The sequence below is a fragment of the Fundulus heteroclitus genome, unplaced genomic scaffold (genome assembly GCF_011125445.2).
Source record: "Fundulus heteroclitus isolate FHET01 unplaced genomic scaffold, MU-UCD_Fhet_4.1 scaffold_45, whole genome shotgun sequence".
Classification (NCBI taxonomy): domain Eukaryota; kingdom Metazoa; phylum Chordata; class Actinopteri; order Cyprinodontiformes; family Fundulidae; genus Fundulus; species Fundulus heteroclitus.
The window spans coordinates 22,378-49,592 of NW_023396868.1; the positions used below are offsets into that span (position 1 = coordinate 22,378).

At 42.5% G+C, this 27,215-nt stretch overlaps 1 protein-coding gene across 1 annotated transcript in view; it reads left to right on the top strand.

The window, feature by feature from the left end:
• Positions 1–27,215, top strand: part of LOC105922327 (receptor-type tyrosine-protein phosphatase F-like) — a 70,737-nt gene that overhangs the window by 21,258 nt on the left and 22,264 nt on the right. The window contains exons 3-4 of the mRNA XM_036131697.1: positions 20,328–20,491; positions 25,819–25,830. Coding sequence (XP_035987590.1) covers positions 20,328–20,491; positions 25,819–25,830 — 176 coding nt within the window. The remainder of the gene's footprint in view (positions 1–20,327; positions 20,492–25,818; positions 25,831–27,215) is intronic.

Genomic DNA, 27,215 nt, shown 5'->3' on the forward strand with positions numbered 1-27,215 from the left:
TTCACTCTACGTAGACAAATTATACGTTTTCACCTACCCTGGTGACAAAATTGTCTAAAAAAACAACAAACAACTTTAGCCTACTCGCTCAATTTTCAATCTACGTGCACAAATTATACATCAAAACGTAGGTATTTCTGTCTGGATTCAGGAAATGTAAGCCTCATTACGGTAGGTCTTATAGATTTTTCGCAAATCACCTCAGACCGGCAACAACCCCAAAGTCAAAATGATGTAAAAAAGACCGAACAACTTCAGCCTACTCGCTCAATTTTCACTCTACGTAGACAAATTATACATCAAAATGTAGGTCTTTTTGTCTGGATTTAGGAAATGTAACCCTCATTGGTGTACGATTTATAGATTTTTCGCAAATCACCTCAGTCCGGCAACAACCCCAAACCCTCCCCAAATTGAGCTGCAGTTGTTGGTAGTTTTCCGTGCAGGAGACAGCCAGCCAGGGCCGGTCAAAGCCATAGGCGTACCAAGGGGCCGCTTGGGCCCTCTGGTGCAATGGGGGGCCCTCAAATTTTCATTTTCTTTTTTTTTTTTTTACAAGTAACAATTCAATAACCTTAGTTATACGCACCACCAGGCGGGCGCCTTCTTCAACTTCTTCTGAAGTTGAACGATTCTAGTTTTCCACTGTTATGCTGATGACACTCAGCTATATTTATCCATAAATCCTGATGAATCCAATCAGATACTTCGACTGCAGTCATGTCTTGATGACATCAAAAGCTGGATGACTTTAAATTTCCTGCACTTAAATTCTGACAAGACAGAAGTTGTAATCTTTGGACCAGAGTCCTCAAAAAAAAAAAAAAAAAAACTTCTTAATCAATCACTTAATCTGGATGGCATTAACTTGGCCTCTGGTAATAAAGTTAAAAATCTTGGTGTTGTTTTCGACCAAGACATGTCATTTAAATCCCATATTAAACAGGTTTCCAGAGTTTACTTTTTTCACCTCAGGAATATCGCCAAAATTAGAAACATTCTGTCCAGGGGTGATGCTGAAAAACTAGTCCATGCATTTGTTACTTCAAGGCTGGACTATTGTAATTCTTTACTATCAGGAAATCCACAAATGCAGTTCAAAGTCTTCAGCTGATCCAAAATGCTGCGGCAAGTGTTCTGATGAAAATCAACAAGAGGGATCATATTTCTCCAATTTTAGCTTCCCTTCATTGGCTTCCTGTTAAATCAAGAATAGAATTTAAAATTCTCCTAACATATAAAGCCCTTAATAATCAAGCTCCATCATATATCAGAGCTCTGATTACCCTGTATATTCCTAACAGAGCACTTCGCTCTCAGACTGCAGGTCTGCTGGTGGTTCCTAGAGTCTTTAAAAGTAGAATGTGAGGCAGATCTTTTAGCTATCAGGCTCCTCTCCTGTGGAACCAACTCCCAGTTTTGGTCCATGATCAAAACTGAGGCAGACACCCTGGCTACTTTGAAGACTAATCTTAAAACTTTCCTTTTTGACAAAGCTTGTAGTTTGAGTGGCTCATGTTACCCTGAGCTACCTCTATAGTTGTGCTGCTATAGGCTTAGGCTACTGGAGGACATCAGGGCCTATTTTCTGTCTTCTGTAACCCCCAGTCGGTCGAGGCAGATGACTGTTCATACTGAGCCCGGTTCTGCTGGTGGTTTTTCTTTCCACTGTCGCTTCATGCTTGCTCAGTATGAGAGATTGCTGCAAAGCCATGGACAATGCAGACGACTCACCCTGTAGTTCTACGCTTCTTCAGGAGTGAATGCTGCTTGTCGGGACTTTGAAACAATCAACTGGTTCCCTTATATAGGACATTTTTGACCAATCTGTATAATCTAACTGATTCTTACTTTGTAAAGTGCCTCGAGATGACATGTTTCATGACTTGGCGCTATATAAATAAAATTGAATTGAATTGATAGCGGGGCAGAGGCAAAAGGGTAATCCATAGTCTGGACTAGGGCTGCAACAACGAATCGATAAAATCGCTAAAAATCGACAATTAAACTGACTGCTTGGTTACCGAGCGATGTAAACGCAGCGAGGCAGAGTGGAGGCGGCATTATCAAATACTACTGTCTTGTAGTAAGTTCTACAAATGACGACACAGAGAAAAGGGCTCGAACCAAGGTCTTAAAAGATAGGAAGCATGTTGCATGTCACAAAACCAAAAAAAATAAGTAGCCTGAGAGATTTGACATGGCACAAGAGCACTACAGTGACACAGGACCTAAAATAACATGGAGTCATTGGTAAAGGTGAAGAGAGCTCAGGGTGCCACCTTAACGTAAATCTGCCTGATAGCTCGTCTAATGCAATGACGAGCTATCAGGCAGAGCTTGTTTATGTGCGCAACTTTCCCTGATGTGATTAAAATGTGTTTGGATTAAAAGAAAAGAAAGTATTCTGAATTCACCGTTTATATGGGCAGATAATCAAATAATCCAATCATGACGTGCGTTTACTTGCACCAAGCATTATTCATCCATACATCCATCCATTTTCTAACACGTCTATCCCTTGTGGGGTCACGTAGGGGTGCTGGTGCCTATCTCCAGCTGTCAATGGGTGAGAGGCAGGGTACACCCTGGACAGGTGGCCAGTCTTTATTCAACCAAGCTTTATTCAAAGCAGAAACTCTCTGACAACAGAGTTGATGAATTTCCGTAAAACTGCAGAAATGTTCTACTTCTTCATGCTAGAAAAAAATTAAATAAACAGTTGGGGCTGACTGCTCTGAGTGCATTGAATGGACCCACAGCAGGTTCTCAGATGGTTGAGGACTCCTGCTGTTTCTGTTGAGAGAGCGGGAGGAAATTATGATCATCCCAAAATGTGCTGCACAATGCTGTGCGGCCCCATCGTCCACATGCAGGCACAGTAACTTCATGAGTTAGTCGAAACAAGTGTTTAGATGGACGCTGGTCGGATTATGGATCATAAACCAGCCCTCTCAATCGAAATACAATTTAATTCTGGTGGTAATAATTTGTTGATTAAGCTTTAAGTTTTCATTTGCAGAAAAAAGTCTGAGTGAAGGTACTGTATGGGAGAGCGGAGCAGGGCTCTAAACTAACTTTTCAAGAATCAAGGGTCTTTATTTTTATGTAACCTTAATGAAACTTTGGTGAGCCACTAACCAAAATTTAATGATAAGAATGATTAAAAACACTTATAGAAAAACAAAACATAAACATACCTAAAGGACACCCTCAAAATGTAAAACCATCAGAAGAAATAAAAAGTATTAAATATTTAACCGCCTCTTTTTTTATTAAGAAAGACTTAATAGAATAAATGTCCTTGGAAGAGAAATATGTAGGACAAATGTAGCATGTAGTATTTACATAAACTGCAGCTTGGGCTGAAACAGCCTATGAAATGGACTGGTGGTTTACTTGATTGTCAGAAGTGGTGTTTTTGCACTAGTTGCATTGTTATGCCCAAGTATTTCCCTAGATGCACTATTTGAAGGGGGAGGTTCCACCAAACTGCACTCACCCCTGAGTTTTACAGCTTCACTTTGGTTGTGTTAAATCTCTGTTCATATAGACAACATTGACAATTAAATGATTGACTAACAATCTAGTCAACATAAAAAACCTGCGACCTTTGGTGCACCAGCCTAAAACCTAAACCCCTGTACCAAAAAAAAGTGCCATGCTGAGCTCTGCAGTTTTGAGAGGTCAACTGTGTCTAGGAAGTGGTTTTGAGAAGTGGTTTTTGGTTAATTTTGTCACCACGGTAACTTTAAATGGCATCAAGTACAAATAGCACACTTCGCGGCGTCGAGACGCACGTTTTGATATATAGTTTGTGGGGGTACAGCCTACGGTTCGGGCTGTATTGACGGTGACGGAAGAATAAAAAGCAATAACTAGAAAAATTTCTGAAGAAATTTAGCAAGGCGCCTGCCACTTGGTGCGTACCGTACCGTCAGACATAGCAACAGGAATAACACTGCGAATTTAAGCTTCCTACGGTCTTCACAGCCCCCGCAGCGGCCGTTGAAAGGTGCCATGTTAAGTCAATGGACCTCCTAGGAGCCTCTTGCTAGCAGCGTTGTCATGGAGACTCACTGACAGCTGCAGCCGTCTCTGTCTGTAAAGGCAGAAGAACCCTGGCTAAGCAGCAGTTGGTAGGACCTTCCTAAAGCTATTTCTGGTTAGCAACATGCTAACGGTTAGCCGCTAGCATGGCTGTGTTCAGTATCACCGGTTGATGTTACTCTGTTAGTTTGGTTGAAATCCTGTACTGAGAAGTGCCTAAAAAGGGAGAAAATGCTACAATTCACCAAATCTGTCAAGCAGAAGTTTGTACAGGCTTCCTAGAGCTACTTCCGGTTAGCAACATGCTAACAGTTAGCCGCTAACATGGTTGTGTTTGGTATCACTGGGTGAGTGTACTCTGTTAGTTTGGTCCAAATCCTGTACTGGGATGAGCCTCAAATAGGGAGAAAATACGTCATTTATAATGTTGCCATGGTAACTCAAAATGGCGGGTGGTACAAAAAAATACTTCATGGGATCAGCACACATGTTTTAATATACACACTGTGAGGATTATAAAACAAAAATCTTAGTCACCCATGCCGGGTTTCGAACCCACGACCTCTTGCATGCAAAGCCTGCACTTTCCATCTGAGCTATACTGTAGCGCCATATATGGGCATGCATTATTGGGACCATAAGGGGTTTGGTCCCCCATTGAAAAGCATTGGATGTTTGACACCTGATAGCTTGGAGATGCTTTATGCCACGTAGCCCAAATTTCTTGTGGAGCTTTCTCTCTAACGTAAGAACAGACTCTGTCAAGCAGAAGTTGGTGAGACCTTCCTAGAGCTACTTCCGGTTAGCAACATGCTAACCGTTAGCCGCTAACACGGTTGTGTTCAGTACCACCGGCTGATTGTACTCTGTCAGTTTGGTCCAAATCCTGTACTGGGAAGTGCCTCAAATAGGGGTGCCAATACTTAATGTCACCAAACATGACCAAAGTTCATGGGTCAGATTGGCCTCCTTTAGCACCTCAGCCTCACCACATCTGGGCATAGAACTCAACATTTGACCAAAATTGTCAGTAGCGCCATTTCCCACAGGTGGGTGGTGCTGTATTGGCCAATTGGGTCGTGTCTGGTTATCATGCCAGGTCCTGTTTGAAGCCAAGGCCCAATAGGAAAGCATGTGAAATCCCAAATGGGACAGAAAACTGACACATGGCTGAAAGTCACATGAAAATTTTAAAATGTTAAGAGGAAGTGACTGTGCGAATTTCAGATTTCTACATTAATCACAGCCGCTGCAGTGAGCGATGAAAGTTGCCATTGTATCTCAATGGAGCTTTTTCCTCTGGCCCTCAGAGTTCCGTCGTCATGGAAACTCACTCACACACCTGCAGCGGCCGAAGTGCAGACACTTTGGTCACAATAAGTCCCATTGGATTATAATGGAGAACTTTGCCTCGAACAACGCACGATTTCTCCGGAACCGTAAATGGTAGAGACGTAATTTTTTCTGTGTTTATTTCGTAAAGGATAGGGGAAGAAGACTTGCTATCGGTTTTTGCTGGAAAAAGTTTAATAAAGGCGTAAAAAATTATGATCTAAAGGACATTTTTATGAAATTTCAGAAATCCTCTGAAAATGATCCCGAACAAATCGCTCTGGCTAAAAAAGTATAAGAGATATCAAAATAATTATTTCACTGTGAGTATCAGCAGGCTTTTGATGACCATGTAGCTCATTTTCATATTTTTACAAAAATCGGTGTAGGCACAGCGACGATGTAAAAAAGTGGATGATGTGGGAAAATGCAGCTCCAAAGCGATTTCAGGATTTTGCACATTCGCTACTCCCGAACAAATTGTTCCTGTGGAAAAACCGTAACAGTTATCCACAAAATTCATTTTTCTTGAGTGCCAGAATGGTTGGGACATTCATGTGTGAAAGTCTCATGTCTGTACATAAAACGGTTTAGGAGTAGTGACGATGCGAAAACATGTGATGTTTTAGATTTTCAGACGTCATTTTTCAAAACCGCTCCATAGGAAATGAATGGGGGAGGTTTCGGGTTTGTGTCGGTCTGAGGTGATTTGCGAAAAATCTATAAATGCCACACCAATGAGGGTTACATTTCCCGAATCCTGACAAAAATACCTACGTTTTGATGTATAATTTGTCTACATAGAGTGAAAATTGAGCGAGTAAGGTCAAGTTGTTCGGAGTTTTGAAATCTTTAAAAAAGCTAGAGTGGGCCACTCTAGCGGTTGGAGAATTCCGTCATTGACTTTCATTGTAAACGATGATTTCGCTGATTTTTGGACATGAGCTTTGAGGAGTAACTGTGAAGAGACGATAAAAGATATCCACATCCCGTTTTCACTTCTGAGTAGTTCACAGACATATCTACAAACTGGAAGTTAAACGGTGTTCGTAGGTGAAAGCATGTCGACACAGTACAGCGTTGAAAATGGTCATTTGGAGGCTTTTTTGAGGCTTTCTTTCTACCCGACTCCATTCATTCCTATGGGTTTTTTTGGGGGTGGTTTTTCGCTAATTTTGTTGCCATGGTAACTCAAAACCCCAATAAACGTAGTAGCACACATCTCGAGACCGAGCCAGACGTTTTGATGTATATATTGTGGGGGTGCACGCTACGGTTCGGGCCGCATTAATCGTGAAGGAAGAAAAATAAAGAATATTAATAAAGAGACGCGTTTAGAGGTGCATAGTAATAGGTGCCTCCATGCATTTGCATGGGAGGCAGTGCTGTGCTTCGCACAGCACTGCCTCCTCATTGCAAATGCTATGGCAGGCGCCTAACTAGAAAAATTTCTGAAGAAATTTAGCAAGGCGCCTGCCACTTGGTGTGTACTGTACCGTCAGACATAGCAACAGGAATAACACAGCGAATTTCAGGTTCCTATGGCCTTCACAGCCCTCGCAGCAGCCGTTGAAAGGTGCCATGTTAAGTCAATGGACCTCCTAGGAGCCTCTTGCTAGAAGCGTTGTCATGGAGACTCACTGAGAGCTGCAGCCCTCTCTGTCTGTAAAGGCAGAAGAACCCTGGCTAAGCAGCAGTTGGTAGGACCTTCCTAAAGCTATTTCCGATTAGCAACATGCTAACGGTTAGCCGCTAGCATGGCTGTGTTCAGTATCACCAGGTGATGTTACTCTGTTAGTTTGGTTGAAATCCTGTACTGAGAAGTGCGTAAAAAGGGAGAAAATCCTAAAATTCACCAAATCTGTCAAGCAGGAGTTTGTACAGGCTTCCTAGAGCTACTTCCGGTTAGCAACATGCTAAACGTTAGCCGCTAACATGGCTGCGTTTGGTATCACTGGGTGAGTGTACTCTGTTAGTTTGATCCAAATCCTGTACTGGGATGAGCCTCAAATAGGGAGAAAATACGTTGTTTATAACGTTGCCATGGTAACTCAAAATGTCGGGTGGTACAAAAAGATACTTCATGGGATCAGCACACATGTTTTGATATACACACTGTGGGGATTGTAATACAAAACTCTTAGTCTCCCAAGCCGGGAATCGATCCCACAACCTCTTGCATGCAAAGCCTGCACTTTCCATCTGTACTATACTGGAGCACCATATATGGGCATGCATTATTGGGACCATAAGGGGTTTGGATCCCCATTGAAAACCATTGGATGTTTGACACCTCATAGCTTGGAGATGCTTTATGCGACGTAGCCCAAATTTCTTGTGGAGCTTTCTCTCTAATGTAAGAACAGACTCTGTGAAGCAGAAGTTGGTGAGACCTTCCTAGAGCTACTTCCGGTTAGCAACATGCTAACCATTAGCCGCTAACAACATTGTGTTCAGTATCACCAGGTGATTGTACTCTCTCAGTTTGGTCCAAATCCTGTACTGGGAAGTGCCTCAAATAGGGGTGCCAATACTTAATGTCACCAAACATGACCGAAGTTCATGGGTCAGATTGGCCTCCTTTAGAAACTCAGCCTCACCACATCTGGGCCCAGAACTCAACATTTGACCAAAATGGTGTGTAGTGGCATTTCCCACATGTGGGTGGTGCTGTATTGGCCAAGTGGGTCGTGTCTAGGCATCATGCCAGGTCCTGTTGGAAGCAAAGACCCAATAGGAAAGCATGTGAAATCCCAAATGGGACAGAAAACTGACACATGGCTGAAAGTCACATGAAAATTTTAAAATGTTAAGAGGAAGTGACTGTGTGAATTTCAGATTTCTACATTAATCACAGCCGCTGCAGCTGGCGTCGAAAGTTGCCATTCTATCTCAATGGAACGTCTCCCACTGGCCCTCAGAGTTCCGTCGTCATGGAAACTCACTGACACAGCTGCAGCGGGCCAGTCTAAAAAAGTGCAGACACTTGGTGTCCAAGTCTGCCTATTGGATTATAATGGAGAACTTTGCCTCGAACATCGCACGATTTCTCCGGAACCGTAAATGGTAGAGACGTAATTTTTTCTGTGTTTATTTCGTAACGGATAGGGGAAGAAGACTTGCTATCGGTTTTTGCTGGAAAAAGTTTAATAAAGGCGTAAAAAATTATGATCTAAAGGCGGTTTTTATGGATTTTCAGAAATCCTCTGAAAAGGGTCCCGAACAAATCGCTGTAACTCAAAAAGTTTAAGAGATATCAAAATAATTCTTTCACCATGAGTATCAGCAGACTTTTGAGGACCATTAAGCTCATTTTTATGTTTGTACAAGAACCGGTGTAGGCACAGCGACGATGTAAAAAGGTGGATGATGTGGGAAAATGCAGCTCCAAAGCGTTTTTAGGAATTTGCACATTCGCTACTCCCGAACAAATTGTTCCTGCGGAAAAACCGTAACAGTTATCCACAAAATTCCTTTTTTGTGAGTGCCAGAAGGGTTGGGACATTCATGTGTGAAAGTCTCATGTCTGTACATAAAACGGTTTAGGAGTAGCGACGATGCGAAAACATGGGATGTTTTGGATTTTCAAACGTCATTTTTCAAAACCGCTCCATAGGAAATGAATGGAGGAGGTTTCGAGTTTGTGTCGGTCTGAGGTGATTTGCGAAAAATCTATAAATGCCACACCAATGAGGGTTACATTTCCCGAATCCTGACAAAAATACCTACGTTTTGATGTATAATTTGTCTACATAGAGGGAAAATTGAGCGAGTAAGGTCAAGTTGTTTGGAGTTTTGAAATTTTAAAAAAAGCTAGAGTGGGCCACTCTGGCAGTTGAAGAATTCCGTCATTGACTTTCATTATAAATGATGATTTCACAGATTTTCGGACATGAGCTTTGAGGAGTACTTGTGAGGAGACGATAACAGATATCCACATCCCGTTTTCACTTCTGAGTAGTTCACAGATATATCTACAAACTGGAAGTGAAACGGTGTTCATAGGTGAAAGCATGGCGACACAGTACAGCGTTGAAAATGGTCATTTTGAGGCTTTTTTGAGGCTTTCTTTCTACCCGACTCCATTCATTCCTATGGGTTTTTTGGGGGTGGTTTTTCGCTAATTTTGTTGCCATGGTAACTCGAAACCCCAATAAAAGTAGTAGCACACATCTCGTAATCGAGCCACAAGTTTTGATACCTATATCGTGGGGGTGCTCGCTACGGTTCGGGCCGCATTTATCGTGATGTAAGAAAAATAAAGAATAAGAAATAAGCCGTTTAGAGGTGAATAGTAATAGGTGCCTCCATGCATTTGCATTGGAGGCAGTGCTGTGCTTCGCACAGCACTGCCTCCTCATTGCAAATGCTATGGCAGGCGCCTAACTAGAAAAATTTCTGAAGAAATTTAGTAAGGCGCCTGCCACTTGGTGCGTACTGTACTGTCAGAAATAGCAACAGGAAACAAGACCGCAAATTTCAGCTTCCTACGGTCTTCACAGCCCCCGCAGCGGCCGTCGAAAGGTGCCATGTTAAGTCAATGGACCTCCTACGAGCCTCTTGCTAGCATCGTTGTCATGGAGACTCACTGACAGCTGCAGCCCTCTCTCTGTCTGTAAAGGCAGAAGAACTCTGGCTAAGCAGAAGTTGATAGGACCTTCCTAAAGCTATTTCCGTTCAGCAATATGCTAACGGTTAGCCGCTAGCATGGTTGTGTTCAGTATCACCGGGTGATGTTACTCTGTTAGTTTGGTTGAAATCCTGTACTGAGAAGTGCCTAAAAAGGGAGAAAATCCTAAAATTCACCAAATCTGTCAAGCAGGAGTTTGTACAAGCTTCTTATAGCTACTTCCGGTTAGCAACATGCTAACCGTTAGCCGCTAACATGGTTGTGTATGGTATCACTGGGTGAGTGTACTCTGTTAGTTTGGTCCAAATCCTGTACTGGGATGAGCCTCAAATAGGGAGAAAAAACGTCGTTTATAACGTTGCCATGGTAACTCAAAATGGCGGGTGGTACAACAAAATACTTCATGGGATCAGAACACATGTTTTAATATACACACTGTGGGGATTATAATACAAAATTCTAAGTCTCCAACACCGGGAATCGATCCCACAACCTCTTGCATGCTAAGCCTGCACTCTCCCTCTGAGCTATACTGTAGCGCCATATATGGGCATGCATTATTGGGACCATAAGGGGTTTGGTCCCCCATTGAAATGCATTGGATGTTTGACACCTCATAGCTTAGAGATGCTTTATGCCACGTAGCCCAAATTTCTTGTGGAGCTTTCTCTCTACAGGAAGAACAGACTCTGTGAAGCAGAAGTTGGTGAGACCTTCCTAGAGCTACTTCCGGTTAGCAACATGCTAACCGTTAGCCGCTAACAAGGTTGTGTTCAGTATCACCGGGTGATTGTACTCTGTCAGTTTGGTTCAAATCCTGTACTGGGAAGTGCCTCAAATAGGGGTGCCAATACTTCATGTCACCAAACGTGACCAAAGTTCATGGGTCACATTGGCCTCCTTTAGCAACTCAGCCTCACCACATCTGGGCCCAGAACTCAACATTTGAACAAAATGGTGTGTAGTGCCATTTCCCACATGTGGGTGGTGCTGTATTGGCCAATTGGGTCGTGTCTGGGCATCATGCCAGGTCCTGTTGGAAGCAAAGGCCCAATAGGAAAGCATGTAAAATCCAAAATGGGACAGTAAACTGACACATGGCTGAAAGTCACATGAAAATTTTAAAATGTTAAGAGGAAGTGAGTGTGCGAATTTCAGATTTCTACATTAATCACAGCCACTGCAGTGAGCGATGAAAGTTGCCATTGTATCTCAATGGAGATTCTCCCTCTGGCCCTCAGAGTTCCGTTGTCATGGAAACTCACTGACACAGCTGCAGCGGGCCAGTCCACTGAAGTGCAGACACTTTGTGTCAGAGGCTGCTATTGGATTATAATGGAGAACTTTGCCCCAAACAACGCTTCATATCTCCTGATCCATAAATGGTAGAGACATAATTTTTTCTGTGTTTAGTTCGTAACGGATAGGGGAAGAAGAAAAGCTATCGTTTTTTGCTGGAAAAAGTTTAATAAAGGTGTAAAAAATTATGATATAAAGGCGATTTTTATGGATTTTCAGAAATCCTCTTAAAACGGTCCCGAACAAATCGCTGTAGCTCAAAAAGTATAAGAGATATCAAAATAATTCTTTCACTGTGAGTATCAGCAGGCTTTTGAGGACTATGGTGCACGTTTTTATGTTTGTACAAAAATCGGTCTAGACACAGCGACGATGTAAAAAAGTGGATGATGTGGGAAAATGCAGCTCCAAAGTGTTTTTAGGATTTTGCACATTCGCTACTCCCGAACAAATTGTTCCTGCGGAAAAACCGTAACAGTTATCCACAAAATTCCTTTTTTGTGAGTGCCAGAAGGGTTGGGACATTCATGTGTGAAAGTCTCATGCCTGTAAATAAAACGGTTTAGGAGTAGCGACGATGCGAAAACATGTGATGTTTTGGATTTTCAGACGTCATTTTTCAAAACCGCTCCATAGGAAATGAATGGGGGAGGTTTCGGGTTTGTGTCGGTCTGAGGTGATTTGCGAAAAATCTATAAATGCCACACCAATGAGGGTTACATTTCCCGAATCCTGACAAAAATACCTACGTTTTGATGTATAATTTGTCTACATAGAGTGAAAATTGAGCGAGTAAGGTCAAGTTGTTCGGAGTTTTGAAATCTTTAAAAAAGCTAGAGTGGCCCACTCTAGCGGTTGGAGAATTCCGTCATTGACTTTCATTGTAAACGATGATTTTGCTGATTTTCGGACATGAGCTTTGAGGAGTAACTGTGAGGAGACGATATAAGATATCCACATCCCGTTTTCACTTCTGAGTAGGTCACAGATATATCTACAAACTGGAAGTTAAACGGTGTTCGTAGGTGAAAGCATGACGACACAGTACAGCGTTGAAAATGGTCATTTGGAGGCTTTTTTGAGGTTTTCTTTCCACCCGACTCCATTGATTAATATGGGTTTTTTGGGGGGTGGTTTTTCGCTAATTTTGTTGCCATGGTAACTCGAAACCCTGATAAAAGTAGTAGCACACTATTCCCGACCGAGCCGCACGTTTTGGTACCTATATCGTGGGGGTGCACGCTACGGTTCGGGCCGCATTAATCGTGGAATAATAAAGAATAATAATAAAGAGTCCGTTTAGAGGTGAATAGTAATAGGTGCCTCCATGCATTTGCATGGGAGGCAGTGCTGTGCTTCGCACAGCACTGCCTCCTCATTGCAAATGCTATGGCAGGCGCCTAATAATAATATTAAAGAAACCCTTATTAGGTGCATAACATAAGGCCTCCGCCATGCATTTTCAATGCATAGGCGGGCGCCTAATTATATGGACACTACAATGGGAAAGTAGGAAAGGAAAGGAAGAACAACAAGAAAAAAAGAAAAGGTGAAAGAGGAGATAAAAGGAAGAGAATGATAAAACAATTATTGAAAAAAACATGTACTTCGTTTAATTAGAAATCTGCAGTTCCTATATTGTCCACCAAGGGCGCTGTGTTTTATTCAGCAGATGGTAGCACTGAGCTTTAGATGTGGAAAATTGATATTAAATCATTTCTTATTTTTTATCTTTTTGATGTACAGTATTTTGTCATGCAGGACAGTGTTTTTAAGTTCCAAACAATGTGAATAAATGTTTTTCAACATTGTACAATCACTGTGATCAGTTCTTATGCATAATGCACAAGTAAATGTTTAACTGAGTAAAAGTATTGTTGAAATTGCACATACTTTTCTTAAAAACGCTGAGGTTATTCATAATATATTGTGTAAATGTGAAATTCATTTAATATAAAAATTAACAACAAGTCCACTTTTATTAGTTCTATTTAATCTTGCAATGAGTTTACTCGTGTGGCCCTCTTGAGATCAGATTAAGCTGTATGCGGCCCCTAAACCAAAATTAGTTTGACACCTGTGACTTAGAGGGTCCTGATCACACAGGTTACGTATCTTGGTCTTGACCTCCTGGTTCACCCTCATCATCAGTCTGGAGATGGAACCCAGATGACAGACTAACTGACACCTTCAATAGGGAACAGGTGATACTCACTACGTCACTAATCTGCGTTATACTATGCAGAAGCACAAAGAAAAACGACACCCATGGCAGGCAACACTAGCCCCATTTACACTACCCTTGTTAAACCGAGCCGAGCCGAGACCAATTCAAGCTTGAATCAGTTAACCAAGCTGAGCCTCGTTCTAACGACCCTTTACACACCACGCTATCCCGGTTCCTCGGTTGCTCCTCGCCTCCTAGTGACAATCTGCGGTACTGCTGCTCTCTGGGATGGAAGGCGGCACCAAGCTAATCAAAACATTCAGGAAGTTATGGTTGGACAGAGTCGGCTTTTGGGACGTGGATAAGACAAACAAATGTCTAATAGGGATTTACAGATGGAGGAAAGATAAGATAAGATAAAATAAGATAAGATAGTCTTTATTGATCTCACATTGGAGAAATTCACTTGTCACATCAGCTCAATAGTCAGTCAATAGTCAGGAGAAGGTGCCAAAAGTAGAAAAGGGTGCATCAGTTATATAAACAACAACAGACGCTGAGGTTCATCACACTGCTAAGCAGAATCATCTCTGGAAATCGTGTGGCATGGAAAGGAAGCTAGTATTGTTATGAATGTCTGAAATTTGTCTGAATGGAGTGTGAATTGGGACGTGCAGCCTGACACGCCGGAAAAACCGCGGACAATCAGCTGACTGTAAGGGGATGACGTGGTCTGCTCATGCGCTCTTCGTTATCAGGTAACCGGGACAGAAAAAACCAGGCCGAGACAACACCAGGAACTGGTCTGCATTTAGCGCGGTACGGTTATGTCTAGCTCGGTTCAGTTCAGTCTACTTACCGTTTACACTCAAGAGTTATCTCGGTTACCGAGCTCGGACTGGTCTCGGCTTGGTTAAAAAAGGGTAGTGTAAATGGGGTAACTGAGGAGAGCAGTCAATAGAGAGAAAGCTCTGGTTCGAAAAGAAATTAAAGATCACAAAATGCGCCAAAAAAAAATCTGATTTCACCAAGAAATCGTAATTGAGCATTATGGCCTACAGTGTGAATGTAGCCAGAAGTCTTTAACAGCTGCCATCAGAGTGCTATACAGAACAGAGTGGAAACCAGCTCCAATGTCTTTTTTTGACTGGGATGAAAGATAACCTTGGCAGAAAGTTAGAACCTTGGGAAAAAGATATTCGGGGAACAGGCAACCGGCCCCAGGAATCTGGAACAGGAAAGTTCTGGTGGGCATCTTGATGTCTTCCTTCAATTCAAGCATGGTTACCGACAGCCAAGTCTTCTCCAAAAGACATAACTCAGCTCCACTGGACTGAGACCCAATGCTGATTCCTCAATCCACGAGAGGGAATCAGGCTTAACGTTCCTGTTCCCAGGTCTAAAAGACGGAATGAAATTGAATCTGCTGAAAAAAAGAGCCCACCAGCTTGATGGGGTTGAGTCTTTTGGCCGACTTCAGGTACTCCTGGTTTTTGTGATCACTCCATACTTGAAATGGCTTGTGTGTTCCCTTCAGCCAGTGCCTCCACTCCTTCAAGGCCAGTTTAACTACTGGCCTTAAAGGAGACTTCAGTAATCTTCTTTCAGGCTTGTCTATGGAGGAGAAAGACGAGTTAGCAACGTTTGCGTGGGAGCAGGTGCGGAAAATGCACGGCATTGCTTCCCATCCTGCAGCTTTAAGCCGCCGGGAAACACGCCGCCAACACTCGGTAGCAGTTGCGACCTTTGCCAACAAGGAAAGGCTCCTCTTGATAGAAGACTTACGGTTGGGGAGGAGGTTACTGGTTGATTCTGGTTTACAGATGAGCCTCATTCCCCCAGCTGGCTCCGACAGGCTGGCTGAAGGCCGTGATCACCCTCTGACCGTGTCAAACGGCTCTCCTATCGAAACCTTTGGCGAAAGGTTTGTGACTGTATGTTTTCACAGCCGCGACTTTCAGTGGAAATTATTGGTGGCTGCTAAGTTCCCATCATAGGTGCTGACTTCTGCTGTGCTCATGGGCTGCTTGCGGATTTTGCTAACAGACGATTGATTGGTGCCGTGTCATTTTCTTCAGTGCCTTGTATAACGCGAGGAGCTGGGCCATTTGTATATGCACACTTCTTAGGTTCTGGGGATGTTTTCCAGCGTTTATTTCCTTCCTTCAAGTTTCCTTCTGTGAGCGTTCCCAACTTTTTAAACACGGTATATAACATTATATAAGCTAAGCTAGTCATCGCACGGGAGGAGTTTGCCAACATGGAGCGCTTAGGCATTGTACAGCACTTTAACAGCCCCTGGGCTTCCCCGTTGCATATGGTGCCAAAGTCAGATGGCCAGCGGCAAATTTGTGGCGATTTCCGTCGTCTTAATAATGTCACCCGAGAATGACTGTTATCCAATCCCCCACATCCAGTCTGGGGGCTTCTCGTCAATCTCACCAGGACCTTTATTTGAAAGTGTATTTGGTGCGGGGTTATCACCAACTCCCCGTGCGGGCTGAGGATGTTCCTAAAACTGCTATAATTACTCCATTGGGCTTGTTCGAGTTTTTTTTTCTTTACGTTACTAGTGGCACTTTACGGCACTGGTGGCACGTCTTTTGTACAGTAGGCTGACAGGAAAGGGGGTAGGAGAGAGGGGGAGAGACATGCGGCAAAGGATGACAGGTCAGAGTCGAACCTGTGTCAGCCAGCGAGCTGCTAAACGGTGCCACGGAATTGGAAAACACGGAACCGGTTTAGAACAGGAACCGGTTTTCGATTCCCATCCTTTGACATCAGGATCTAATTTTCTCACTCTATAGAGTTCTACTGTTCTTCAATTATGCATTACGTGTTGTCATTTCTGCTTTAACTTTCTGTTCTCTCTATTTTATCTTCATAGTAGGTACACCTGGTCTAGCGTTCTGTTTACTGTGACATCATCCAGAGAAGACGGCTCACCCGCTATTACCATCTAATGTAGAACAGATTACTGGATCAATGTGTGCTTCTGTGCTTTTTTTGTCTCTCTTGTTGTGTCTCTGCTCTGTCTTCTGTAACCCCCAGTTGGTTGAGGCAGATGACCGTTCATACTGAGCCCGGTTCTGCCGGAGGTTTTCCTCCCCGTTAATGGGGAGTTTTTCTTCTCACTGTCGCTTCATGCTTGCTCAGTATGAGGGATTACAGCAAAGCCATGTACAATGCAGACGACTTTCCCTGTGGCTCTACGCTTCCCCAGGAGTGAATGCTGCTTGTTGGGACTTTGATGCAATCAACTGGTTTCCTTATATAGGAAATTTTTGACCAATCTGTATAATCTGACCCAATCTGTATAATATGATTGAACTTGACTTTGTAAAGTGCCTTGAGATGACATGTCTCATGATTTGGCGCTATATAAATAAAATTGAATTGAAAATTGAATTGAATATTATTGAGGGCTGCTTATTTACTGCTTATGTGGACCACAAGCCCCTTATCTTTGCAATGCCCAAAGTTTCTGACCCCTGGTCTGCATGAAAGTAACACCACCTTCCCGCCATTTCTGAATTTACAACTGACATTCAGCATGCAGTTGGCAAGTCTAACATAGTAGCTGACTGTCTGTCACATGCACTCCCCAGTTTATGTCGGCAATGATTTCTCTGCTATGGCTGCGGACCAACCTAGTGATGCAGACATTCTCGCGCTACAGTCTGGGTCCACGGGTCTCCAGTTGGAGGAAAGACAGGTGCAGGAAGGTCGTCCCCTTCTGCTCTGAAGTTTCTACTGGCTGTACCTGCCCTCTAGTTCCTGTTTCGTGGCGCCGCTGGGTTTTTGACGCTACACGTTTCCTTTCGCATCCCAGCATTATGGTCTCAGAGAAACTGGTCGGTTCTAAAGTTTGTTGGGACTGGACTGTGCAAAACGGTTAGGGAATGGGCTGCAACATGTGTCCTGTGTCAGCATGCCAAGGTCCACCGGCCCACCAAAGAGCCCTTGTTACTGTTTCCCGTTTCAAATCAGCAGTTTGATCATGTGGATATAGACCTGGTGGGTCTTCTGCCTCCATCACAAGGTTTTACACATCTCCTGACCATGATCGATCGTACCACCTGGTGGCCTGAAGTGATCTCCATATCATCCATAAGATGGTGGTGGCCCAAACTTTTATGTCAAGCTGGGTTGTGCATTTGGCCCCCTTCAGACATTACTTCTGCCAGAGGCTCACTGTTTGTTTCAGACCTTTGGTCCACCATGGCCAAAGCTCTGGGGGTCAAGATCAACCGCATTACTGCATACAATTCACAGGCTAATAGGTTGTGCATGCGGATTCACAGGTCATTAAAAGCTGCACTCCGCGCTGCTTTGACTTATTGCAACTGGGTTGACCGTCTTTCATGGGTCATGCTTGGTTTACGTTCAGCGGTTAGAGGACCTTGGCGCTTCCCCAGCTGAGTTGGTTTTTCATCAGCCTGTGCATGTCCCTGGGGAATTTTTACCTGAGTTCCCCTCATCACAGTTCAGTCCACCTGTGCAACATATTTAATTTCAGGAGGACTCTTTTCATGTCCCCGGCCCTGTACACCATTGTTTGCCCCAGTCATTTGTCCCAAAGAGATTAGAGACCTCTACATTTGTTTTTGTTCGGCACAATATACTGTACACAGAACACCACTAAGGCCTTTTTCTGATGGCCCTTTCAGAGTCCTTGAATCTGTTGCTAAACATTTTCTTGTGGTGGACCACTAGGGGGCTGCACTCACACCCAGATAATTAACACATCCGCCAACTCCTGGATAGTCTGTGGTGCAACGTGCCGTTGGTGGATGGAGTGAGACATGGTGTCCCAGATGTGCTCAGTTGGATTCAGGTCTGGGGAACGGGCGGGCCAGTCCATAACATCAATGCTTTCGTCTTGCAGGAACTGCTAACACATAAAGAGCTCAGTGCTCTGCTTTTATCTGTGAAGAGCACAGGGCGCCATTGGCAAATTTGCTAATCTTGGTGTTCTCTGGCAAAAGCCAAACGTCCTGCATTGTGTTGGGCTGTAAGCATAACCCCCACCTGTGGAAGTCGGGCCCTCATACCACCCTCATGGAGTCTGTTTCTGATTGTTTGAGCAGACACATTCATATTTTGTAGCCTGCTGGAGGTCATTAGTGCCTCCATGCTCCAGACGCTACACTGACAGACACAGCAAACCTTCTTGATTACTGGCAAGAAGGTACTGTAGCTCATCCTGGATGAGCTACACTACCTGAGCAACTTGTGTGGGTTGTAGACTCTGTCTCATGCTACCATTAGACTGAAAGCACCACCAGCATTCAAAAGTGACCAAAACGTCACCCCAAAGCAGAGGAACGGAGAAGTAGTCTGTGGTCACCACCTGCAGAACCACTACTTTATTGGGGGTGTCTTGCTAATTGCCTCTAGTTTCTACCTGTTGTCTATTCCATTTGCACCAGCTGGTCAGCCAGGAGTCGGTGAAACAGAAGTTGGGAGATCAGCAGAGGTCTGGGCTAGTTCTGTTGAGGAGCAGCAGTTCATCTGTTTTGTTGGCCAGAGACACTGTTTCATCTTAACATGCTTGCACATTTTTCCTTGCTGTGGTGGCCTCTCCTGTAGATTTCATACAGGGCTGCTACTCCTCCAACTAATAACCCCAGGAAAGTTCCAGGTTTGATCAGGAGAAGTGGAATAACAGGAGCCGTTGAAAGTCTGATGTTTAATAGCTTTTCTCTGGTTTAAGTTACCACAGAGGAAGAACAAAAACACACAAAAAAAAAAACATTGTCTTGCGGAGCCACATGATTAAAATTTCTTTAAGATTTTTAACTGGCTAGAAATGCACACTAATGTCCTGCTGTTGGTGATTCGCATTACCTGCACTCATTGATGAGTGCAGATAACTCACTGCTCGCTCTTAACTTGATTGGATGCTGAGTTACCTGAATTATATCACCTGTTCTGAAACCGAAAAACCCGAGTATAACAGAGTGGTGATATCTGCTTTCTGCTGAGGGTAGGATGGCCAGTGTTTCTGAAACGTTATCTACAGATATGTAAACATACATAAACAAAAAAACAAAAACAAAAAAAACACAAATTTAGGATTTTTTTTTGGGGGGGGGGGGGTGGATTGTAAAGGTTTTTTTGATTTTGAAATAGGATTAGGGTTTTGAATACAGTTTTATGCTCTTACTGTATGTACTTTGCAAAAGTAAATGAAAATGTACTTGTCAGGATTTGTTTATCGATGAACTCAGAACACACGGGACAGAAGTTTGAGAGGTTTATTGAAGGGTAAATGATTGATGGATGAAGTAACCAGAGGTGCAGGAATACAGAGGCTCAGGGGTGCAGGTGAAGGCAGGAGCTGACGGCCTGGAGAGAGAGTCCATTGAAGCTGGGTGGTGTGGCAGAGAGCAGAGCTTTCTCAGAGCGGCTAGTCAGGTTAGCAGATCACTGGAGACACCAGAACACAGAGCAGAACTTCCCAGGAACAACGGTGAGGCACAAAGTCTTTCAATGAGGCAGGACTAACCTTAAACCAGAAATAGATCTTCCAGGACAAGGACTGGCATAGGGTGGATGATAACAGAAGACGGACCAGCACTAGAGGGAGGCAGAGGGAGGCTTAAATAGGAAGGCTAGCAGGTGAAATGTGTCTGATTGATTAATTACCAACAGGTGTGACTGACTGCAAGGAGAGTGAAGTGAAGGCTGAGTGGAAGGGAAGAGGAAACAAAAAAATAACAATGAATAAAGTCAAAACCTAACTAAAACCCAAACGAGGTGGAAAAACTGGGAATAACAGTAAACCAAAGCCGAATCAAAACTAAACCATGACAGTACTCTTTGTGCTTTTCTGATTATATGAAGCATGGGACGTATGCTGCCAGTCCATTCTCTGACACCTTTGTGGTGAATCTCAGTGGAGTCACCAGGCAAGCTCAGGAGGATCCGGAGATGTTGTGGGTCGTGGGTCCGGTGCTGGCAGTCATTATTATCATTATTACAGTGATTGCTATTTTACTCTTTAAAAGGTAAGTGTACTCTGTAGACTCTGTAAACAACTCCTTGCACTTGCACTTGACAAGGACATTTTATTGTGAACCGTTTCTGTCGCGGAGCTTCATGAGCCACACACATTCAAATAATTACAATTAATTCACCATTGTCCTTTGTTTCTGTTCTAGAAACTTCTAATTTGTGTTCTAAAACAAAAACCTAAACAAAATGTCTTTATCAGATAACTTTTTTGTTAAAATGAAAATTCCTGAAGTTAAAATGGATTGTGTTCATAGATAAAAAACAATCCATCCAGGTGTTCCAAAATACCTTCTTTTTTATTAAATTGCAAGCAATTATGACTTTTGAGTGAACTGACACTATGACTTCTTATTTATGTAAACTGTCCCCATGAATGGGGTATTTTATAATCCTTCTAGGCTTATTAAAACCCAGCTTGTGTTTATGTGGGTCAGATAAACTTTACAATTGCAGATATTAAGTTTTATTTTTCTGCCCTTTCTTCCCTGTTTTTATCATCTGTTCTTCGGGCTGGCTGGTTTCCACTCTGCTCAACTCATTAGCAGAAGCAGCTACACCTGTTTCTCTCCCAGTTACCTTTATTCCTCCCCTTGTGATCCTGTCTTTAAATTACAGTCTCCTACAGACATTCCCTGCCAGATTGTTGAAAGCTATTGAGAGACAAGCTGTCCAGTGTTCTTTGTCTGCATCGTATGTTTCCTGATCTAGTTTTCTAATATTTGCATTACCCTGTCTCACCTTGCCCTAGCGTGGACACCTCATTGACTCTCTGACTTCTGGACACAACTCAGACTGTTTTTTACCTTGCTCCTAGCCCAGCTCTATGAACCTGTCTGCTCTTTTCTGCCTGATTACTTTCTATATAACCCAAGCTCGACTCATTGTCTCTAATCGACAGTTTCAACTCTCTCAACCTTGCCAGACTCTTGTTCAAGGTTTGCCTGCATCACAGACCTGAATCCTTCCATCAACCCATTCAACACGTTATCTACTGCTGTGAGCAGCCTGCTGTCTGCACTGCTGTCTTCTGCTCTTCTCTGGAATCTAACCGGTCTGCTCCAAGTGTTTATTTGTTGTTTTACTTTTTTAAACAAATATTTCAAGTGCAACACCTTGTCTTAATTGATTATCAGGTTCTCTGCCGGTCTGACCATTACAGAACAATCTGGCAATTATGAACCAATCGCTGGCACGTGTTTTGTGCTCCCGGCTAATTTCTGCTTGTTGGCACCTTGTTTGCTCCTGATCGTAAGCTCTTAATTGAGGTCGAGTATGATCTTCTTCGGGTCTGGTTTCCGAGTCATTCAAGGAAAAGGAGGATGTCTCTGCTCTTGTCACTGGGGGTCAGCAGTACGACCCATATTTCACCACGAGGATCCAGAGGACCCTCAGCTTAAGTTCTCGCCACTGAGGCTTCAGCTTCTGCACTCACTTCTGAGGGTCTGGAGGATACCTCCTATTCCTGAACCGAGCGAGGATGGAGTACAGGTGGATACACTTCCTGCCCAAGTTCCTGAGAGCTTTAAAAAGGGATCCAAGTGGGACCTTCCGTCTCTTAAGTCTGCCGTGAGCTCTTTGTCTACCTCCAAACTCCCAGGGCTCCACCATGAATACATTTCCCAGAACTGTCGCAACAGTTTCTTTTTTTCCATAACTGCTGTGTGGGACCTTGTCTGCCAAGGTTCAGGTCATGCCAAATGCCTAGCTTCACATCATACCAGGTGCCAAGCTCCACGTCATGCAAGACGCCAGGCTGAGGGTCATGCCAGATGCCAAGCTGCAGGTCACACCTGATGCCAAACTCCAAGTCTTGTTTGATGCCAGGCTTCAGGTCTCATCTAAAGCCAGGCTACAAGTGTTGTCTGATGCTAAACTAGAGACTAAGTCTGCCAAGTTCAAGGGGCTAAGCCAGGGGTGTCAAACATACTTTTTTTTTCCAGTGTCCTGTCTGGCAATGTGGCAATAAGAATTGTTGTCTTAATGCCAAAAAGAGCTCATCAGATTTGACTTTCACAAGTGGAGCATACGGCTTTTGCCATAGTGCTCCGCTTGATTTATGAATGTGAATAGATTTGTTATGATTCATGCGGGGAATATCTCAAATGATATGGACACTACAATGGGAAAGAAGGAAAGGAAAGGAAGAAGAAAAAATGAAAAAGGTGAAAGAAAGGAGATAAAAGGAAGAGAATGATAAAACAATTATTGAAAAAACATGTACTTCGTTTAATTAAAAATCTGCAGTTCCTGTATTGTCCACGAGGGGCGCTGTGTTTTAATCACACTGAGCTTCAGATGTGAAACATTGATTTTAAATAATTTCTTAATTTTTATCTATTTGATGTATTTCGTCATGCAAGACAGTGTTTTTAAGTTCCAAAAAATGTGAATAAATGTTTTTCAACATTGTACAATCACTGTGATCGGTTCTTATGCATAATGCACAAGTATTTACTTGTGCATTATGCATAAGAACCGTTTAACTGAGTAAAAGTATTGTTGAAATTGCACATACTTTTCTTAAAAACGCTGAGGTTATTCATAATATATTGTGGAAAAGTGAAATTAATTTAATATAAAAATCAACAAGTCCACTTTTATTAGTTCTATTTAATCTTGCAATGAGTTTACTCGTGTGGCCCTCTTGAGATCAGATTAAGCTGTATGCGGCCCCTAAACCAAAATTAGTTTGACACCCCTGGGGTCCGTTCTTCGTATGTCGCTAACTCAGTTAGCAGGATTTCATTGTTGACAATTTGGCATGATCTTGGATCGTTTGGTTCTTCGAAAGACATCCTGCACTTGTCATAGCAACATGTGTGCCAGCTTAAGCCTGCTCGAGAGCAGGCTTATTTCATGTAAACAAGATTAGATCACGGCTGTATAAGCGGAGGAGATAGGGAAGTCTGCCGTAGCCATGTCCATTTTTACGACAGCAACCTGTTGCGGAAGGTGCAAGAATAATTTGCAGAGGTTTTCGAATGAATCGCGTATTGCGTAATAGACAGGATCCTTTAGCGCAGCGCGACAGTGTAATTGTAGAGAGATTTTTCTTGGTGGCTAAAACAAGAAACAGACAAACACATCATTTAACAGTGGCTTTTAAAGAGGAAAACGTGATGTTGGAGCCATAAATCTAAAATATTTAAGTTATTTGTATGATAGTTTGCTTTTTATTTTTATCATATTCAGTAAGAAGATTTGTTCGGGCCTTTTTATTGTGAAGTTTAGTTTACTTTGAAAGGCTTGCTTCCTGTCGAGCCGTATATTGTATTAGAAAAAACTATGGATGGATTATCTAGACACGGAGCAATACAGTTTTACCGTGTAAACTGTGGATGACTTGGAAAAGGAAGATTTTCATTTTTTATGGATAAAGATTTTTTTTTGGTAAAATTCCCAGTTTGTACATGTCCTTTACTTCCCGTCTCTAAGGAACGACACTGAAATTTGGATCTCTTGACATAAGTGCCTTTTTAAAATAAAGTGTAATAAAGTCTACCATTTTGTACAATATTCTTGTATTTCACTTTTACTTGTCCCCATGTTCTAGTGGGTCCCGTGGAGGCTCCGATATAAAAGAACAAAGTAAATATGAGATTATTAAAATGCAAAAATTCATATTGTAGAAAGTGATAGAAACATCTACCATGGACAGTATTTACGCATTAACTTGTCTGATGCTTTTTGCCAGCCCTCTCTCCTGGCTTTAACAGATTTTGAGGTGTTTTAATTAATGACTCAAATTCGGCATAACCTTCCATTAAAAGCTTGTGTTCTGCTTGGGAGAAAAACTGTGGGCGTTCTTTGGCCATGCTGAACAGCCAATAGCAGCACTGCTGATCATAGTTTCTACTATCGATACATTTCCTCTTTTAAACAAACGCATGAACGCGCAGTTGTCTCAGATAACTCAATCCAGCCATACTAATCGTAAACAACAGGTGTGTTCGAAGAACCCAGTTAGCCGGATCATGATTAGCCGGAAGAAATCATCTTAGATGTGTCATTTGATCTCAGATGTTTTAAGCAACGTACGAAGAACGGACCCCTGGGCTAAGCCCTCTATGTAGTGGCAGTTCTCCAGTCCCCTCTGTCTTCTTTCGTGGCACCAATGGCCTTCAGGTGCCTTGTTGAAATCCATGTAGCTGTCCAGTGTTCCTTGCCTGCATCGCCTGCTTCCTGGCCTAGTTTTCTTGTTTTTGGATTACCCTGTCTCGACCTGCCCTAGCTTGGACACCTCATTAACTCTCTGACTTCTGGACACAACCCAGACTGTGTTTTACCTTGCTCCTAGCCCAGCCCTTTGGACCTGTCTGCCCTTTTCTGCCTGATTAGTTTGTATATAACCCAAGCTCGACTCATTCATTGATCTAATAGACAGTTTCAGCCCTCTCAGCTTTGCCAAACCTTTGCTGAAGGTTTACCTGCTTCACAGACCTGATTTCTGACATCAGCCTATTCAGCCTGTCATCTCCTGCTGAGAACAGCCTTCTGTCTGCACTAACTGTCTTCCGCTCCTCTCTGGACATTTTGTTTGTTTTATTTTATTTTTAAAGTTAACCTTTTAAAGCAAAACTTTGTCTGTCTTAAATATTGGGTTTTCTGTTAGTCTGAGAGTCATAATTAAGTGTTCCACAAAGAAAGTAAATGCAGGGGGGCATGGTAGAAATTGACAATGGTAAAAAAAATATATATATTGATGGCAATTTTGAATTCAATAACACAGTAAGATTAGCAGTTAAACTTAAAACTATTACACTTTAAAAGTGGTAGTGTTGTGATTTAAAGAAGATTGGTGTTTATTTTTTGATATATGTTTCACTGCAGTTGTCTTTGTTCAACTGTCTAAAATATTGGATGGAGAGAGGCGCTAAAACTTACCTTTAAATCAAGGGGGGACTACCAAGAAAAGGTTGGGAACCACTGCTTAAAGCAATACCAAATACCTCCCTTCTCCTGTCAGAAAAATCCCAACTAAGCAAAATTCACAGACTAAGAAATTTTCTTGTTAAACCACACTGACTTAATGTGCATCAGTTTTCTGAGACTGTTCATGGGTCCAGCTCCAACTGCCCCCCAAAAATATAGGCATCTATTCATCTGGGACAGGGACATTTCCCACCTAATGAAGTTCCAACCTTTGCTTTCCATAAACTGATGCTTTGCTGACATTTCTCTTTGCTATACTTTGCTGTTTGACCATATAGTTTGCAGCTCATGATTACTCTCACAATATTAATTGTCCTCAAATAACTGCAACACATTTCTTTCTTTTTTTCTCCCATTCTTAATGTATATCTGGTGTCTGTGGATGCAGTAAACAGGAAAGGTTAGTGTCTCACCTTTTTTAATACCAGTATCATGGTGCTAATCTTCTGCATTGTGTTAACTTGTTTACATAAGTCAGATATGTTCGTACATTCCTGAGTGGAAGATGAAAAATTATCTTTGTTTAAGTTTGACTTTCTCATTGATGGCTTATGTGATCAGAGTTGTTATTGTTTTTCATATTTTTCTCCGAATCCTTTGCTACCATTTGTAGACCTGCATCACCTGTCAAATGACGTGTTGAATATTTTCTTACTGTAGCTTCCACAGTATGATATAAAGGAAACCCTCTTTCAGCCACTAATACCATCTCGTGACTTGTGACTCATATAAAACATAAAGTGGGCATCACTAGTACTCACTGCCACACATCCTGGTTGAAGGTGTAACAGTTAAGACAGATTTTAAAACAAACCCTCAAATAGTTTTGTATATAGAGCCAATTCAATTTATTTATTTATTTATTTATATAGTGTTAATTAACACCACAGGTCATGTCAAGGCACTTTACAAAGTCAAATTCAATCAAATTATACAGACATATTGGTCAAAAAGTTTCCTGTCTAAGGAAATCCAGCAGATTTCATGAAGTCTTGACAAGCAGCATTCACTCCTCATGAAAGAGCGTAGAGCCACAGTGGACAGTCATCTGCATTGTTGATGGTTTTGCAGCAATCTCTCATACTGAGCATGCATCCCTTTAACAGGGAGGAAAACCTCCAGCAGAACCAGGCTAAGTGTGAACGGTCATCTGCCTCGACTGACTGGGTGTTTGAGAAGACAAAGTAGAGACACAAAAATCCAAGAATCCTTTGTTATATGGGAATGGCAGATGGTCTGCCTCCCTTGGATTGTGTCACAGCTAACATAATTCCAGACCATGTGCATAAAGAGGCTATAAAGAGAAAAAAGACAGAACAAAAAATTAAAAGTTGTAAATAACAACAGATGTGCAAAATTGGGGAACAGTTGGAGAACTCACCAGTGAGGCATGCAGTCACAATCACAGGTTCCCACCTTAATTACCACATTTGCACTGTACTGTAACCATACACTCAATCTAATAATACACATGAATGGACGATGTACACACACTTTTGCACTCAATACTCTTCCTATATTCCCAGGTCCAGGTGCTGATTTCTGAATGATGTTACCCCAGCAACCACACAGCATTTCCTGTCTTCAACTCAGCATTCAGGCTTCAAAATAAAAGCATAGATGGAACATTATAAACATTACAGTTGGTTCAGAAGGTTTTTTTGCTTTTTTGTTTTTACAAGCCCAATTGCTTCACTACATTAAGGTATAAAGGAGCAAGAATGCTTGGAGGTCAGGTGTTTTATACCAACTCCCTACCAATACAGAAGTAGATCGGAATACATG